The 17,443-nt window shown below is 39.6% G+C and overlaps 1 protein-coding gene across 3 annotated transcripts in view; it reads left to right on the forward strand.

Annotated features, from left to right (window-relative positions):
- dpp8 (dipeptidyl peptidase 8) overlaps window positions 1-17,443 on the forward strand; it is a 28,881-nt gene that overhangs the window by 535 nt on the left and 10,903 nt on the right. For 2 of the 3 annotated variants that reach the window (XM_062963326.1, XM_062963328.1), the window contains exons 2-14: window positions 1,018-1,301; window positions 1,884-1,996; window positions 3,429-3,602; window positions 4,592-4,760; window positions 5,739-5,849; window positions 6,699-6,827; window positions 8,341-8,402; window positions 8,754-8,854; window positions 11,299-11,476; window positions 12,404-12,563; window positions 13,167-13,246; window positions 14,465-14,617; window positions 16,202-16,337. In XM_062963326.1, coding sequence (XP_062819396.1) covers window positions 1,034-1,301; window positions 1,884-1,996; window positions 3,429-3,602; window positions 4,592-4,760; window positions 5,739-5,849; window positions 6,699-6,827; window positions 8,341-8,402; window positions 8,754-8,854; window positions 11,299-11,476; window positions 12,404-12,563; window positions 13,167-13,246; window positions 14,465-14,617; window positions 16,202-16,337 — 1,834 coding nt within the window. In that variant the 5' untranslated portion in view covers window positions 1,018-1,033. Of the gene's footprint in view, window positions 1-909; window positions 1,302-1,883; window positions 1,997-3,428; window positions 3,603-4,591; window positions 4,761-5,738; window positions 5,850-6,698; window positions 6,828-8,340; window positions 8,403-8,753; window positions 8,855-11,298; window positions 11,477-12,403; window positions 12,564-13,166; window positions 13,247-14,464; window positions 14,618-16,201; window positions 16,338-17,443 lie in introns of all 3 variants that reach the window. The other variant, XM_062963327.1, reaches the window with a different exon arrangement.

The raw sequence follows: 17,443 nt of genomic DNA on the forward strand, positions 1-17,443 counted from the left end.
AGGTCCCGAGCCGTATATACCTCCCCCCCCCCCCCCTATATATATCACTGCTTCCCAACCTTTGGGCCCCCACAGTTCCTAATAGCTAGTAAGCTGGCTGGGATTTCTGCTAGTTGAAGTCCAAAATACCTGGAGGCCCAAAGGTTGGTAACCATTGATATATATCAGTCATCTGTCATCTTCTGTCATACACATAATAAAAGTGAAAATGTTTATGTGTGTATGTGGCATGGGTGTTCACTCACACAGATAACCTCCAGCCTCCATAAATAGGCTCTAGTTCCCAATGCTGAGGAGCCACCAAGTCACTCCCTCCCAGGACATTGCAGATTACAGCGGACACATCCCAATGGTCCTTTCTCTCTCCATTTGCATAACCCCACCCACTGCCTTTCTCATAACCCTTTCCTACGCTTTCGTATGGCACACAGCAAACAGAGGAATTGATCAGCAGCTGAACGTATTGGAGACTTTTGGGGAGAATTCACCATGATTTATAGGAGTTGTAGGGACTGGGATGTATAGTTCACTTGCAATCTAAGAGCTCTCTGAACCCCACCAACGATGGACCTGGAACTAACTTGGCACACAGACCCAACATGACCAAGAAAAAATAGTTCCTGGTCCATCGCTGGTGGAGTTCAGAGTGCTCTTAGATTGCAGGTGAACTATACTTCCCAGTACCTACAACCCTTATAAATCTTTGTGAATTCTCCCCAAACCTCTTTAGTGTGTTCAGTTGCTGATCAATTCCTCTGTTTGCTGTGTGCCATAGAAAGGAATAGGAAAGGGTTATGGGAGAGGCAGTGGGCGGGATCATGCAAATTCCACACCAATGGAGAGAGCAAGGAACACTGGGATGTCTGTGGTGGCATATTTTATGCACTGGCATATCTTTTTTCCTAACAGTTCAAAGAGAAAACCAGCGATATCAGTCTAACAACTGAGAAAGCTAAATTGCCTTGCATGAACTACTAAGGAGAAGATTGACTCAAGTGAGTTTTTAACTCTCTCCAGAGACGCAACATGCACGATGGCCGCAGCGATGGAGACTGAACAGCTGGGCCTTGAAATCTTCGAAACGGCAGAGCGCGAGGAAAATGTGGCCCCGGCGGAGGAGGAGGAGGAGGCAAAGCTGGAGCCGTATTTCGTGGAACGGTTCTCTTGGAGTCACTTGAAGAAGATGCTGACGGAGACGAGGAAGTACCACGGCTGCTTGATGGCCAAGGCACCCCACGACTTTACCTTCGTGAAGAAGAACGACCCCGAAGGGCCCCAGTCGGACAGGATTTACTACCTGGGTAAGTTTGTTAGCTGCAGGAAACAGGATGCCGTTGATTCTGGTATTCCAAGATCATCTCAAAGTATTGATTTACTGGTGAAGTTCACCGCTCTGAGTATATTATTTTGTTTTGTTTTTTAGTACAGAGTTTTCTTAAAGTATTAATAAGGTCAACAAGTAAAGTCAACAAACATGCAATCATTATATATACTCAGAGACCAAGTAAAAAAGAGTGTCAATAGAAAGAATTGTTGTATTGTTGTGTTTTATTTAATTTACTATATAGAGTGTGAAAAGGAAACCTTGGGTACTTAATGTCTTCAATCAGGAGATGGTTCATATTTTATTTTTAAGGGTGTCAAGAATCCTCCCTAGGAATTGGCTAGTTCTTCCAGGGCAACCCTTTAGCAACTTATAATGGAGCCAAACCATGGACTTGCCTGGAGGACTTATTAAATTCCTCGGAAGATCATTTTCCCCATGGCGCAGGTCAACGAAACTGCAGAAATGTATTTGCTTTTCTTTCATTCTGTGCAGTGTTTTGCTAACCAGAAAATTCTACACAGTGTTTGCTTTGTGTTTCTTTCTTTTTAATATTTAGCAATGTCTGGCGAGAACAGGGAGAACACCCTCTTCTATTCCGATATTCCCAAAACCATCAACAAGGCTGCCGTCCTCATGCTCTCCTGGAAGCCCCTTTTAGACCTTTTCCAGGTGGGTGACTCGCTTACGTCTTCTATATTTCCATTTATGTTTCTTAGTATTTCTCCCCAACCATATCTTATTCAAGCAAGCTGCAGCTATGAAACGACAAAAGCCATTAAGCAGGGAAATCCTTTATGGCTCTGATTCTGTTCCATCTTCTTTACCCAGCCAAAAGTACAGTATAGTCACACTTATCCAAGACTTGCTTATCCAAGGTTCTGGATTATCGAACGCATTTTTGTAGTCAATGTTTTCAATATATCATGATATTTTGGTGCTAAATTTGTAAATACAGTAATTACAACATAACATTACTGTGTATTGAACTACTTTTTCTGTCAAATTTGTTGTATAACATGATGTTTTGGTGCTTAATTTGTAAAATCATAACCTAATTTGATGTTTAATAGGCTTTTCCTTAATCCCTCCTTATTATCCAAGATATTCGCTTATCCAAGGTTTTGCCAGCCCATTTAGCTTGGATAAGTGAGACTCTACCATATGTTCCACTTTAAGTGCATTTTGCAAACCCAGTGATTCTGGCCATGAAAGCCTTCGACAACTGAAAGACGTAAACTGGTTGAAGTGATTACCCTGGTGTTGCTGCTTCAGTTTGATTTCCAATTTGATCCGTGGCAGGGATGTCCAAACTGGCTTGTATACTACGGTTTTAAACTTTGCATCTTTTTCTATGTTTATTGCTTATTGTATTCTGATTTGAGGTGTTTTAAGTTAAATTTCAATTCTTATGTTTTTACTTTTTTTTGAGATACATTTGCATTGTTTTGGTTTCTGTTGTATATTGTATGCTGATCTTGTTTGTATTGTTGCTGTTTTGCAAGCCTCCCTGAGTCCCTCCAGGGAGAATGGGACGAGATAGAAATAAAGTTGTTGTTGTTATTATTATTTGATACCCAACAAGATCACTATGATGGCTGTTGTATTGGATCACACATCCAAGTGTCTAGGACTGTGATGTATTGGCAGATCCGAGTAGGGTGGCCTTTTGCAGCTGACAGATCGTAATTTTGTCAGCGCTGATTGTGTTTAAGTGTGGGCCAAGGTCTTTAGGCAGTGCACCCGGTGTGCCGATCACCACTGGGACCACCTTGACTGGCTTGTGCCAGAGTTTTTGCAGTTCGATCTTTAAATCCTCGTATTGTGTCAGCTTTTCTGGTTGCTTCTCTTCAATCCTGCTCTTGTTTGGGATTGCAACATTGATGATCCATACTTTGTTTTTTAACATGATTGTGAGGTCATGAGTCTTGTGCTCCACAACTCTATCAGTCCCAGAGTAGTTTGCCATATTCATTTTCTGTAACTTTTTCAGGCTTGTGATCCCACCAGTTCTTTGTCACAGGCAAATGATATTTATGGTTGTTGTTGTTATCTCGACCATTTCTAAGACTTTTGTAGTCCAGTCCAATTTCTCCCATTGCAGGCCAGCTTGGATTATGGGATGTATTCCCGCGAAGAGGAATTGTTGCGGGAGAGGAAGCGGATCGGGACCATCGGGATCGCCTCGTACGATTACCACCAGGAAAGTGGGACTTTTTTGTTCCAAGCTGGAAGCGGGATTTATTACGTCAAAGACGGCGGGCCCCACGGCTTCACGGTGAGTTGAAAACAGTTTCGTGGAAATAACCCCCACCGCCCACCCCGACATCTGCACTGTAGAATGAACGCAGTTTGATATCACTCCAACTGCCCTGGCTCAAGGCTATGCAGTTTTAGTGGCCGACGTTTTACAAAGCCTGCTCTGCCAAAGGATGTTTCACCACATGACGACTCCTGTGATTCTTTTTTTTTTTGCTATGGAATTATAGGGTTTTTTTTTGTTTTTTCCAGTTTTTTAAAATTTAAATTATTGAAAAATTTTGAATTTTACATATTCAGTACTTAAAACGTATTCATTCTTTAACAAATTTGCAATACAGAATTATGTATATCATAACTCCTATAGTATTTTCACTCTCTAACTATATTACATACTCATATTATTTACCTTTTGTTACCCCTCACCTAATGCTATCCCTTCACCCTAGACCAGCCAATTACAATATTTATTTCCAAAATTCTATTGTTTCTTTTACAGGTTTTTCCCCCTTACCTTCTACGTATACAAACTCTATACATTTTCCCCATATCTTCCCAAAATCATCCTTTTTTAATAACCCTCTTTTAATTTTAATATTACATGTCAATTTATCATTTACCTCAATATCCCAAATCTCCTTATACCATTCTTCCTTTCCATTTTTTGGCTATTAACAATCTTGGTGCTGTTACCAAGTTGGCGATCAGTTCCTTTAACTTTTTTGATATTTGAATATTATCCATAAATGACAACAGTGCTATTTCAGGCATTCCTATAATTTCTGTTTTGGAGATTCCCTTTATTTCTTTAAAAACGTTCTCCCAATTTTTTTGAACATATTTACAGGACCACCACATATGTATATATGTACCGATTTCCTGACAGCCCCTCCAGCACTGCTTAGAATATTTCTTATCAATTTGAGTCTCCTGTGATTCTATAGCATTGAACCGTGGCAGTTAAAGTGGTGCCAAACTCCCCCCTTTCCTTCTCGGTCGCCTTTGCAGAAACAGCCTTTGAGGCCGAATTTGGTGGAGACGAGTTGCCCGAACATCCGGATGGATCCCAAGATCTGCCCAGCGGATCCGAACTGGATCGCCTTCATCCACAGCAGTGACATTTGGGTCGCCAACTTGGAAACCAAAGAGGAGCGGAGGCTGACTTTTGTTCACAAAGGTAGCGGCCTGAGCAACGGATGAGGAGCCAGGCGTTGACCACGGAGTCATGCTGAAAGATCTATGGTTCATCCATACTGGGGAATTAATGCAGTTTGACACTGCTTTAACCGTCGGGGGTCAAGGCTGTGGAATTGTGGGAGTCGTCGTTTTGGGTGGCACCAACAATCTTTGGCAGAAGATGACAGACCCTTAGGAAACTATAATTCCCACAATGCTATGGGAGCTGTGGTTTACAAGGTCTTTGGCCACCTCTGTAGACACTGCTCTAAGCACCATGCCTCTGTGCTATTCAATCCTGGGACTTGTAGTTTAGCCCTCTTTGGGGGAGAAGGCTTGAGACCTTGGTAAGACTACAACTCCCAGGATTTCATTCGCAGTGAGCCTTTGCAGTTAAAACTGAAATCAAATGGCATCCGTCTAGTGTTGGGGCTCCTTTTACACTCCCAACCGAATAAAGCTCTGCTTGCATATTATTTCTGTATTTATGTCCCGCTTTATCTCTACCTATGGAGACTCAAAGCGGCTCACAATCAAAAACATTACAACTTCAAATATACAATAATAAAACAGTATATCATTATATAGTACTATATATTATCGGTAGTATTATGTTTAACATATTATTATTATTACTATATTACAATATTATTATATTGTATTATTATTAGTATTATATTGTATTACGTTATAATATTATTAATAATGTATGTATATATAGGGAGCCCCCAGTGGCGCAGCAAGTTAAACCGCTGAGCTGCTGAACATGCTGACTGAAAGGTTGGCGGTTCAAATCCAGGGAGCGGGGTGAGCTCCTACTGTTAGCCCCAGCTTCTGCCAACCCATCAGTTTGAAAACATGCAAATGTGAGTAGATCAATAGATACTTCTCCAGCAGGAAGGTAATGGCACTCCATGCAGTCATGTCCATGGCTAAGTGACTAAGTGAATATATAATGTCCTGCTTGCATTTTATGTAGAGTTTGCCAACATCGAAGAGGACCCGAAGTCTGCCGGAGTGGCGACGTTTGTGCTTCAAGAGGAGTTTGATCGATACACGGCTTACTGGTGGTGCCCCAAGGCAGAGCCAAGTGAGTATGCACTCCAAAATGCCCATCTGCTCACTTTATTTTAGAAAAGCATGACCTTTTAGAGATCACAACCTCTTAGAGAATGGCATTTATAGCCTTATAGAGAAGAGCCAAAAACCCATTTGAGTGGAATCTTCTCAAGTTTTATACAACCAAAATAATATGCAAGGCAATTGGCTTCAGTTGTTAGACTGAATAACTTGTTGTCTCCGACCTGTTAGGAACAGAGAATATGCCAGTACATAAAAATAACAGCTCTTCAGAAGTGATTTCAGTGCCCCAAAATAATTATTATTTATTCATTTCTATCCTGCTTTTCTCCCATACAGCATATAAAATTCATACAAATACATTAGACAGCAGTACATAATCAACTAAAACATCATATTCTGATATAAAAACCCAATTAAAATATCAAATAAAACAATTTAAAACTTACAACAAGCTCTACTATGCCATAAAACAACTTGTTTTACATTGTACACTCAAGAGACAAAATAAAGTAGACATTATTAAAAAATAACATATTTGGTTTACTCACAACCTTCATGTGTTCAGTATACACAGATACACAACTTATCAGTCAGTTACAGATACCTTTGATTATAGTTTCTGTGCCATCCAGTCAGAATATCTCTCTTAGAATAAACAATAAGTCTGTGATCTGAGCAGTCCCAAAGTCTAAAGAAGTCTATGCTCATCTCAGAGCGGATCACAACTTCTCAGGGAAACATAGAGCAAGGAAAGAAAGCTGCATATCGGAACATACATGCAATAAGTAAGCATTCGGTTGGATTGCTATATGGATTTCCGATTCATTGAAACAACAAGTTTCTGCTTTGTTCACAGCTTCCGGCGGAGGCAAAATTCTTAGAATATTGTATGAAGAGAATGACGAGTCGGAGGTGGAAATTATCCACGTTACATCCCCGATGCTGGAGACTCGGAGAACGGATTCCTTCCGTTACCCCAAAACAGGTGAGATCTGATGCTGCAGCGCTGAAGCCAGAAAATACAGAGAAGGCAGTTGGAGTCTGTTGGATGTCAATGTATAATAATAGTAATAATAATAATAACAACAATATGTTTCTATATATATATTGTCTATGCATCTTAACTTGAGCCAGAATTATTTCTATATATATATATATATATATATACACACACACACACACACACACACACACACATACACACACACATACTCACACACACATATATATAGTCTATGCATCTTATGGAGCCCCTGATGGCACAGTGGGTTAAACCGCTGAGCTGCTGAACTTGCTGTCCAAAAGGTTGGCAATTTGAATCCGGGGAGCCAGGTGAGCTCCTACTGTTAGCCCCAGCTTCTGCTTACCTAGCAGTCTGAAAACATGCAAATGTGAGTAGATCAATAGGTACTGCTCCGGTGGGAAGGTAACAGTGCTCCATGTAGTCATGCCAGTGGCTACATGACCTTGGAGGTGTCTATGGACAACGCTGGGTCTTTGGCTTAGAAATTGAGATGAGCACCAACCCCTAAAGTCGGACACGACTAGACTTAATGTCAAGGGGAAATCTTTACTTTTACTTATGCATCTTAACTTGAGCCAGGAGGAGAGATTGGCGAATAATAATAATAACAATACATATTTTAATATATATTTTAATGGTTTTACATTTTGTCTATGTATTTTAACTTGAACCAGGAGGAGAAGTTGGCAAATAATAATAATAATAATAATTTAATATATTTTATTTGTTACCCGCCTCTCCTCATGGCTCAAGTTAGCATACATACATAAAACATAAGACAATTGAAATAATATTGTAAAACACAAAACAAAAATATATTTTAAAAAATTGAAAATTGAAAATTCACCGATACACCGAGTCAGTGTTAGGAAGTACAGTAGAGTCTCACTTATCCAACGTAAACGGGCCAGCAGAATGTTGGATAAGCGAATATGTTGGATAATAAGGAAAGATTAAGGAAAAGCCTATTAAACATTAAATTAGGTTATGATTTTATAAATTAAGCACCAAAACATCATGTTATACAACAAATTTGACAGAAAAAGTAGTTCAATACACAGTAATGCTATGTAGTAATTACTGTATTTACGAATTTAGCACCAAAATATCATGATGTATTGAAAACATTGACTACAAAAATGCGTTGGATAATCCAGAATGTTGGATAAGCGAGTGTTGGATAAGTGAGACTCTACTGTAATGAACATATGAATCCATGTTTCAAACAATAACAAGAATGAATTGTTATTATTATTATTATTATTATTATTATTATTGATTTATATCTCTCCAGATAATGGGACTCAAGCCTTTTAACAACGTATTAAAATTATACAAATTAATAACAATAAAATATTCAGAATAAAAATATGAATTGGTTATATTTGTTAGGTGTTAATAAATTAACTTTGCTGTCAGTTAAAAAAAAGAGAACTTGCTTGTATCAATAAATGGTTCTTGTCTTCCATTATAGGCACTGCAAACCCCAAAGTAACTTTCAAGTTGTCTGAAATAATTATTGATGCCGATGGAAAGGTAAGACCACAGTTTAGTTTTGTTCCTTAGGTCAACCTCACTTATTAGCTACTTTGTAAGGACTGAGAATATTGTAAGGAAACGAAGGAGAGTCTGAGCCTCATTACACTGTGTTTAATTATAGTCTGTTTCAGTTTTATTGTTTGACGTGGTTTTTAATTTCTGTGCCATCCTGAAATCTCATGATGTACGGCATATTGTATTTAATGACAATAATAAATACCTTATTTCATCGCATAACGGTCACACGCTTTTACCATCAAAAAAGGGGGTGCGATTATTATGTGAGGAAAAGATTATGTTGTGTTTTTAATACTTTCCGATCTCCATTCTTCTATTTCTCTCTGGCAGATTTCTGATGTCATCGATAAAGAACTCGTCCAGCCCTTTGAGATCCTGTTCGATGGAGTGGAATATATCGCAAGAGCAGGATGGACGCGGGAGGGAAAATAGTGTGTATTTTACTTTATTTCCCAGCAGTTCTGGGTTCGAATGGAAGCTGCTTCAAATGCATCTTTGTGGGAATACATTCCGGGACTTGTTGCGGAAGTCAATTTAATACTAATACCCTGTTTCCCTGAAAATAAGACATCCCCATAAAATAAGACCTAGTAGAGGTTTTGCTGAATTGCTAAATATAAGGCCTCCCCTGAAAGTAAGACCTAGTAAAGTTTTTCTTTGGAAGCATGCAGGATCGGTAAATGTACATGCCATAGATTGTTGTACATGGAAATAAAGGTAGTATCAAGAAATAATAATAATCTATATATATAAAAGAGTGATGGAATCCCGGCGACTGACAAAACAACAAAACTACAGGCCCCCCAACCTCGAAATTTGACAATACAACCCATCATCCACGGCTCTAGGTTGATACAACAAAAAGAAAAGAAAAATAAAGTCCTAATTAGAGGGAGAGGAATAATTGCTTTTATCCAATTGCTGCCCGTTAGAAGGCTAAGCTCCTCCAGCTTGGTCTCCTAGCAACCCAATAAAAAATAATAAAAAACACTAAAAAATAATTAAAAACACTAAAAAAATCAATACAATAAAATACTATAATAACAGAAAATAACTAAAAGTAATACAGAAAAATAGTAAAATATAATAAATAAAAAGATAACTTACAATAAAATTAATTAAAAAATACAAATAAAAATTACACAACAATTTTTAACCAATACCACCACCACTTTGCCACAGCAATGCGTGGCCGGGTGCAGCTAGTATGATAATAACTTTATACTTGTATTCCATCTCCCAGAAGGGATTCAGGGCAGCTTACACAGGGACAAGCCCAACAACAACGTAAATTTACATACGAACAGAAATTTAAAACAGTAATTTAAAAACAGTATAGCAATAAAATATAATACAGAAATTCTTGAAGGATTCACAGTTTGGTTACGCTGGTTTTTGATGACAACTACTGAACAGTAGATAATACATTTTCATTTTTTTTAAATTCAACCATAAATGTGAATTCTTCTTTGTGGAAAAATAAGACATCCCCTGAAAATAAGACCTAGCACATCTTTGGGAGAAAAAATTAATATAAGACACTGTCTTATTTTTGGGGAAACAGGGTAGTAGGGAACCGTATTGAATTAAAGGACTTTTTGGGTGTAGAGGGCAGGGGAAGCTTGTTTTAACAGGTGCATTGGTGGTATGAGTGATGTATTGGGAAATTACTGACTTTACTAACCATGAAATGATAGTTAGATTGCTAAAATTATATATATGGATACAGTAGAGTCTCACTTATCCAAGCCCCGCTTATCCAAGGTTCTGGATTATCCAAGCCATTTTTGTAGTCAGTGTCAATATATCGTGATATTTTGGTGCTTAATTCGTAAATACAGTAATTACAACATAACATTATTGGGCATTGAACTACTTTTTCTGTCAAATTTGTTGTATAACATGATGTTTTAGTGCTTAATTTGTAAAATCATAACCTAATTTGATGTTTAATAGGCTTTTCCTTAACCCTTCCTTATTATCCAAGATATTCGCTTATCCAGGCTTCTGCTGGCCCATTTAACTTGGATAAGTGAGACTCTACTGTATATAGATAGATAGATAGTATTATTAATAGGGGAAAATCAAAGACCTCTAGTGGAAATTTACTATAGAATCCTGCTGGTAGACCAAGAAAATCTGCATATATATATGGATGGATAGATGGATGCATGAATGGATAGATAGGTAGATAGATGAATGGATTCAAGGAAGAATGAATAGATAGATGCATAAGTGGATATATATATGGATAGATTGATTGATAGATACATGGATGGTTACATGCATAGATAGATGGTTGCATGGATGGATAGACAGATGTATGGAGGATTGATGGATAGCTGGATAGATAGATCCATGGATGGATGGATAGATGCATGGAGGATGGCTGGATGGATGAGTAGATAGATGTATATATGGATGAATAAATAGCTGCATGGATGGATGGATGGACTGTTGCATGCATGGATAGATGCATAGATAGTTGCATGGGCTGTTGTGCTTTGGCCATATAGATATCTGTTGGAGTTCAATCCCAGAACCCCCTATGGATGCCAAGATCTGTTAAGGATCATATCCCAGTATATACAATGGCATCATGAAATGCCGTCCCTTATATTAAATGGCAAAATCATAGAATCTCAGAGTGGGAAGAGACCCCAAGAGCCATCTAGTCCAACACCCATCTACCAGACAGGAACAGCACAATCAAACCCCTCCTGACAGATGGCCATCTAGCCTCTGCTTAAAAGCCTCCGAAGAAGGAGCCTCCACCAAAATGTGCTGTTCAATTGAATCCCTGGGTGCAGAATCCATGGACTTGGAGGGCTGACTGTAGTAACAAGTGTATTGTCTTCCTCTCCCTTCCCTTTAGCGCTTGGGCCTTTTTGCTCGACCGTTGCCAAACCCGTCTCCAGATCGTGCTGCTCCCTCCGGCTTTGTTCATCCCGGTGGAAGATGATGCCATGGAGAGACAGAAGCTCATCGACGCTGTCCCCGACGCTGTGACGCCGTTGATCATTTATGAAGAAACAACCGACATCTGGATAAACGTAAGCGGTTTAGCCCCTTGGGCTGCAGAGTTGGAAGGGAACCCTATCTCTCTTTCTGGAGGCATCTTGTCTCTCTCCATGCTCACAGGAGAGGAATAAAGGAATGGCTCAGAGGCTGAGCACGGAGTCAGAAACTCGAATGAAGGGGCAGAACAAATAACACAGGAACCTTTACTAAGTCCAAGAGATAACAGAACAGTGGTATTTACAATAGTCCCTCTGATTGCTTGCAGAAATCAGCAGTCATATGCAGTCCTTTCTTAGACCACAAATCCGCTTCAACAGCAAACAAGGCCTCAGAAATAGTCAGGCCTCTCTAAGTATAGAGCCAGATTCTTTCCAGCCAGTATTCAATAGACTCACTCACACACACAGAAAAACCTGTTCAATCCGGTTCTCCAGCAGCAGGACAGCAACAGTTGCAAACCAGTTCCCCAGGTCCTTGCAAACTCAGCCAGTCGGCTTCATGCATTTGATTTTCCAGTTAACACACATATAGTATCTTTGCAAACCATGACACTTCTGATACATTCTCTCACACACACACAGAGAGAAACCTGTTCAAATCGGTTCTCCAGCAGCAGGATAGCAACAGTTGCAAACCAGTTCCCCAGGTCCTTGCAAACTCAGCCCATCGGCTTCATGCATTTGATTTTCCAGTTAGCACACATATAGTATCTTTGCAAACCGTGACACTTCTGATACACCCTCTCTCTCTCTCACACACACACACACACAGAGAAACCTGTTCAAACCGGTTCTCCAGCAGCAGGATAGCAACAGTTGCAAACCAGTTCCCCAGGTCCTTGCAAACTCAGCCAGTCGGCTTCATGCATTTGATTTTCCAGTTAACACACATATAGTATCTTTGCAAACCCTGACAGTTTCGTTGGATGGTTTCAGTCAATTTTCCATTTTGTCTTACAGATCCATGACATCTTCCACATCTTCCCGCAAACCCATGAAGATCTGATTGAGTTCCTCGTCGCCTCCGAATGCAGGACAGGCTTCCGGCACCTTTTCCGCATCACTGCCGTCTTGAAAGAGAGCAGATACAAGCGCTCACTCGGCGGGCTCCCATCTCCAAGTAAACTGCACCAGTTGTGTTCTGTTTCTTTTGAGACCGTGGGTGGGTTGCAATGGGAATGCAGCACAAAAGCCCCCAAGGCCTTTTCCAGCTTGTTAGCAGGGCTGCAGCTTTCAGTAGGCACTCGGATTCCACTGATGGGTAAAATGTCAACGTGTAGTTCATAAATTCTCATTTTTAAAAATAATACCTGAGAATACCGAAAACAAAGCCCAATGGAAGCGACAGTCACAATGCTAACTCCTCTTGGGAAAATACCTTAGATAGAAGAAAAAGTGTAGTTGGTAACACAGTTTTTGTTCCTGGGTTATAAATGCCATTTCCAAATCAGTTCTATCATAAAAAACATTGAAAGCATTTATTAAACTGCAAAAACTTTGTACGGGATCGACATCCTGCTATAGCACATTTTGCTATAGTTTTGCAATGACTATCTCGTGGAGTCTCAAGCAATTAAACATAGTTGGTGCCACAAAAACAAAGTTTCTGGGGTATAACAACTTCTTTCAGAGTAAGGACCGCATAATTGAACAGGAAATAACACTTTCAAGTATTTTATTGTAACTGTTTAATATGTCTATTTATCGATATCTATCTTTGCAGGTGATTTCCTGTGCCCCATTAAAGAGGAGCTTCCAGTTACTTCTGGGGAATGGGAAGTCCTTGGAAGGCATGGTTCCAATGTAAGCCCTTTTGCTTTTTTTTTTACATGCATTTGAAAAAAGAATGTAATGGTTTCGGTGGTATATTCTGCACAAGGTTTCTGTAGGTTTTGGGGAATTCTCAGGTTTGCATAAAGTAACGTTCCCAAGTTCTGTGCAATAGCCGATTCAGACGACGTGTGGTATCCTAGATTTCATAAGAGTGAAATGATAACAATGAACTCAAATCAAGTCTACGGGTAAGCTTTGCATTTCCGAATGCTCCGTACAAGTTGGGAAATCGTTGCTATTATTTACTGCCGATTCTTTTTGTCTATGAATGAGAGACCTTCATTGAACCCAACCGCCTTTGTAATATAGGTCTTGTAACATAAGAACTAGGACAGTAGATAAAAGGGAAAGAAGGGCAATAAAGAGCTGTCTCTGATGTGTTAGTTCTCAGCTTTTCTGTATTTTAAATTGGATGGATTACAACTCCCACAATCTCACAGATAACAACAACAATAACACTGTGTAACACTAATTTTGTTGCTGGGTTATCAATGTCATTTCCTAAAAATATTCTATCATGAAAACATAGAAAAAGTTTATTGAACTGCAAAATCTTTGGGTTGTTGTGCATTTTCCGGGCTGTATGGCCATGTTCCAGAAGCATTCTCTCCTGACGTTTCGCCCACATCTATAGCAGACATCCTCAGAGGTTGTGAGGTATATTGGAAAACTAAGCAAGGGAGGTTTATATATCTGTGGAAGGTCCAGAGTGAGAGAAAGAACTCCTGTCCATTGGAGGCCAGTGTGAATGTTGTAAGGAGAGAATGCTTCTGGAACATCAGGAGAGAATGCTTCTGGAACATGGCCATACAGCCCGGAAAGTGCACAACAACCCAGTGATTCTGGCCATGAAAGCCTTTGACAACACAAAGCAAAAACTTTGTATTTACGGGACATGCTGCAGTGCATTTTGCTCTAGTTTTTCAATGAATATCTCAACTAACTCCACATAGTTTGTGCCACAAAAACAAAGTTTCTGGAGTGAAACAACGACTTTCAAAGAAACAACCGCACAATTAAACAGGAAATAACACTTTCAACCCAGAAACGAAAATAATGTTACTTAATGTTATATTCAACGACAAATTAACTCCTTTCTTTGGCTGGACAAAGTCAGTTGATGACAGTCAGCTAACAATAACAAACCCAGGTCATTTCTGTCTCTTTTATGTGTGTGTTTCCTATCAGATCCGGGTGGATGAAGCTAAAAAACTGGTATATTTTGAAGGTACGAAGGATACGCCATTGGAGCATCACTTGTATGTCGTCAACTACGAAAATCCCGGAGAAATCAAGCGACTGACCGAACGCGGCTTTTCGCATGCCTGTTGTGTCAGCCAGGTACCTTCCATGCTTCATTGTGGCTTCGTCTTGTTCGCATTTGGAAAGGCAGGGATAATATGTGTTGAGGACTAGTGTCTGATTTATGGATTGTACAATTATAGTATTTGTTAAGCATGTGCAATCGAAAAAAAATGCTTCAGAAGTAAGGAGCACCAGTGCTTTGTTTCTAAAGTGTTTTTAAAGTATAGTTAGTAAAACTTACGTTACTATAACGAGAGTAACAAAATTTTGTTACTTTTTTGTTTTGTAATAGTGCCATCCCACCTTTGTATTTCTTCCATATTGTAAACATTGTAAACAGATTTAATCTAATTATATGAAGATTGACGCCTTTGTTTAGCTTATCTTTTTCGTACCAGAGGTAGGCGTTGTGGAGAAGTCATAGTTATTATGTTTAATTTTAACTGTTAGAGTATTTATTTGTGTTTAGTTGACACAGTAGCTGAAACAGAAGGCATCTTGTTTCAATCCACAGTAGTGCTGTTACCAAGGAGATGGAGCTGGCTAGCTCACCAGAGGGAGAAGTGGGCGGAGCCAAGAAAAGGAAAAAGAGGGAGTTAAAAAAAAAAAGAAGCCAGGGAGTGCGTGGCGGGAGGCTTTTCAGTCAAGAAGGTCTGAGGAGACAGGCCTGGCCAAAATCTTTAGTCAAGGCAGACTAAAGGGAGCCTAGTCAAGATCTCTAGTTGGGAAGGACTAGTGATCAGGAATTTGATCGGTAGTAGATCAAATTAAAGGCTTTTATTGTAGTTGGGACATTGTTCACTAAGCTGAGGTTAGAGTTCACTACAATTTATATCATCAGTAGGAGAGTGAGAGTGGAATTACACCAGAGACTACTGGTGTGGTGGTTATAAGAGTTATTAAACCACTTGTTTATCTAAAGTTCCATAAGTAAATCAATTAACCTGCAACCATAAGCTTTGTACGCAGTAAACTTGTTGTTCTTTGCTAACAACTGACTCATTACATCTCATCTGCGTCTGTGGAGCCAAATTTCATCGGTGATAATTCAAAAGCAGTTACCTTAATAAATCACCTAATTGGGGAAGAGTAATAGTCACAGTTACCTCAGAAAGGGAACAACAACACAGAAATCCCTAACTACAGAGACAGAGGCTGGGATCTTGAAATAAATATCACCCCCTGTAATCCTTCTCCTCATATAAAGGTGATATATATATAATCTAGAGGGATTAAAAGATTCAAAAATCCCCTCAGTAGTGGAAACAGCATTTACAATTTGCTTTGACACCATACAATTGGCTTGAGTCTTCCCAATTGGCTTTAGCACCAGCGCAATTGGTGGCAGCGTCGGGATTGAGTCTTCGTAATTAGATTAAACCATCCCAGTTGAAGTAACGTCAGCGCAGGCGTGTCATCCAAATCTAAGGTTGAGACCCTCTAAGTTAAGGTGGACAGAAATGATTTTTCTTATTACCGGGAAGAGGATTTGGTTCCTTTAGAACCGGACTGGGCAAACCTTGGCCCAAAGTTTGCCTATGCCTGCTCTAAAAGGAAATGAGCATATAAGGCAACCTCTCATTGCAAGGTATTTCATGATTTCGTATCCTTTTCCTCCAGAATTGCGACATGGTCATTTCCAAATTCAGCAACCAAAAGAACCCACATCAAGTGTCCATCTACAAACTGACTGGCCTTGACGACGACGTCCCGCACAAGTCGAAGGAGTTTTGGGCCACGATTTTGGATTCTGCAGGTATTTAATCATCATCATCATCATAATCATATGATCCAATACAACAGCCAGAAGAGTGTCTGCTGTGGACTCATCTTGCTGTGTTTCAAATAATAATAATAATAAGCTTTATTTGTACCTTGCTTCATCTCCCTAAAGGGACTTGGGGCGGCTTACAACCAGACAAAAAACAATAAGTAGTGTACATTAAAAAAAAACCCCACATATTAGTTAACAAAAACAAAATATCACAACAATATAAGGATATAAGCAGTTGAATCAAACATGATTTAAATTGGGTTGCTGTGAGTTTTCCGGGCTGTATGGCCATGTTCCAGAAGCATTCTCTCCTGATGTTTTGCCCACATTTATGGCAGGCATGCTCAGAGGTTGTGTGGTCTGTTGAAAACTAGGTAAGTGGGGTTTATATACCTGTGGAATAATGTCTGTTGGAGACAAGTGTGAATGTTGCCATTAGCCAGCTTGATTAGCATTGAATACCCTTGCAACTTCAAAGTCTGTCTGCTTCCTACTGGCGGGAATCCTTTGTTGGGAGGTGTTAGCTGGCCTTGTTTGTTTCCTGTCTGGAATTCCCTGGTTTTTTTTAGTGTTGTTCTTTATTTACTGTCCTGATTTTAGAGTTTTTTTAATACTGGTAGCCAGATTATGTTCAATTCCATGGTTTCCTCCTTTCTGTTGAAGTTGTCCACATGCTTGTGGATTTCAATGGCTTCTCTGCGTAGTCCGACATTGTTGTTATGATAGCGGTCCAGCATTTCTGTGTTTTCCAATAATATGCTGTGTCCAGGTTGGTTCATCAGGTGCTCTGCTATGGCTGAGATGATGATGATGATGATGATGATGATGGTTCATCAGGTGCTCTGCTATGGCTGAGATGATGATGATGATGATGATGATGATGATGGTTCATTAGGTGCTCTGCTATGTCTGAGATCATGATTATGATTATGATGATGGTTCATCAGGTGCTCTGCTATGGCTGAGATGATGATGATGATGATGATGGTTCATCAGGTGCTCTGCTATGGCTGAGATGATGATGATAATGGTTCATTAGGTGCTCTGCTATGGCTAAGATGATGATGATGATGATAGTGGTGGTGGTG

Source organism: Anolis carolinensis, unplaced genomic scaffold, assembly GCF_035594765.1.
Source record: "Anolis carolinensis isolate JA03-04 unplaced genomic scaffold, rAnoCar3.1.pri scaffold_11, whole genome shotgun sequence".
Lineage (NCBI taxonomy): Eukaryota > Metazoa > Chordata > Lepidosauria > Squamata > Dactyloidae > Anolis > Anolis carolinensis.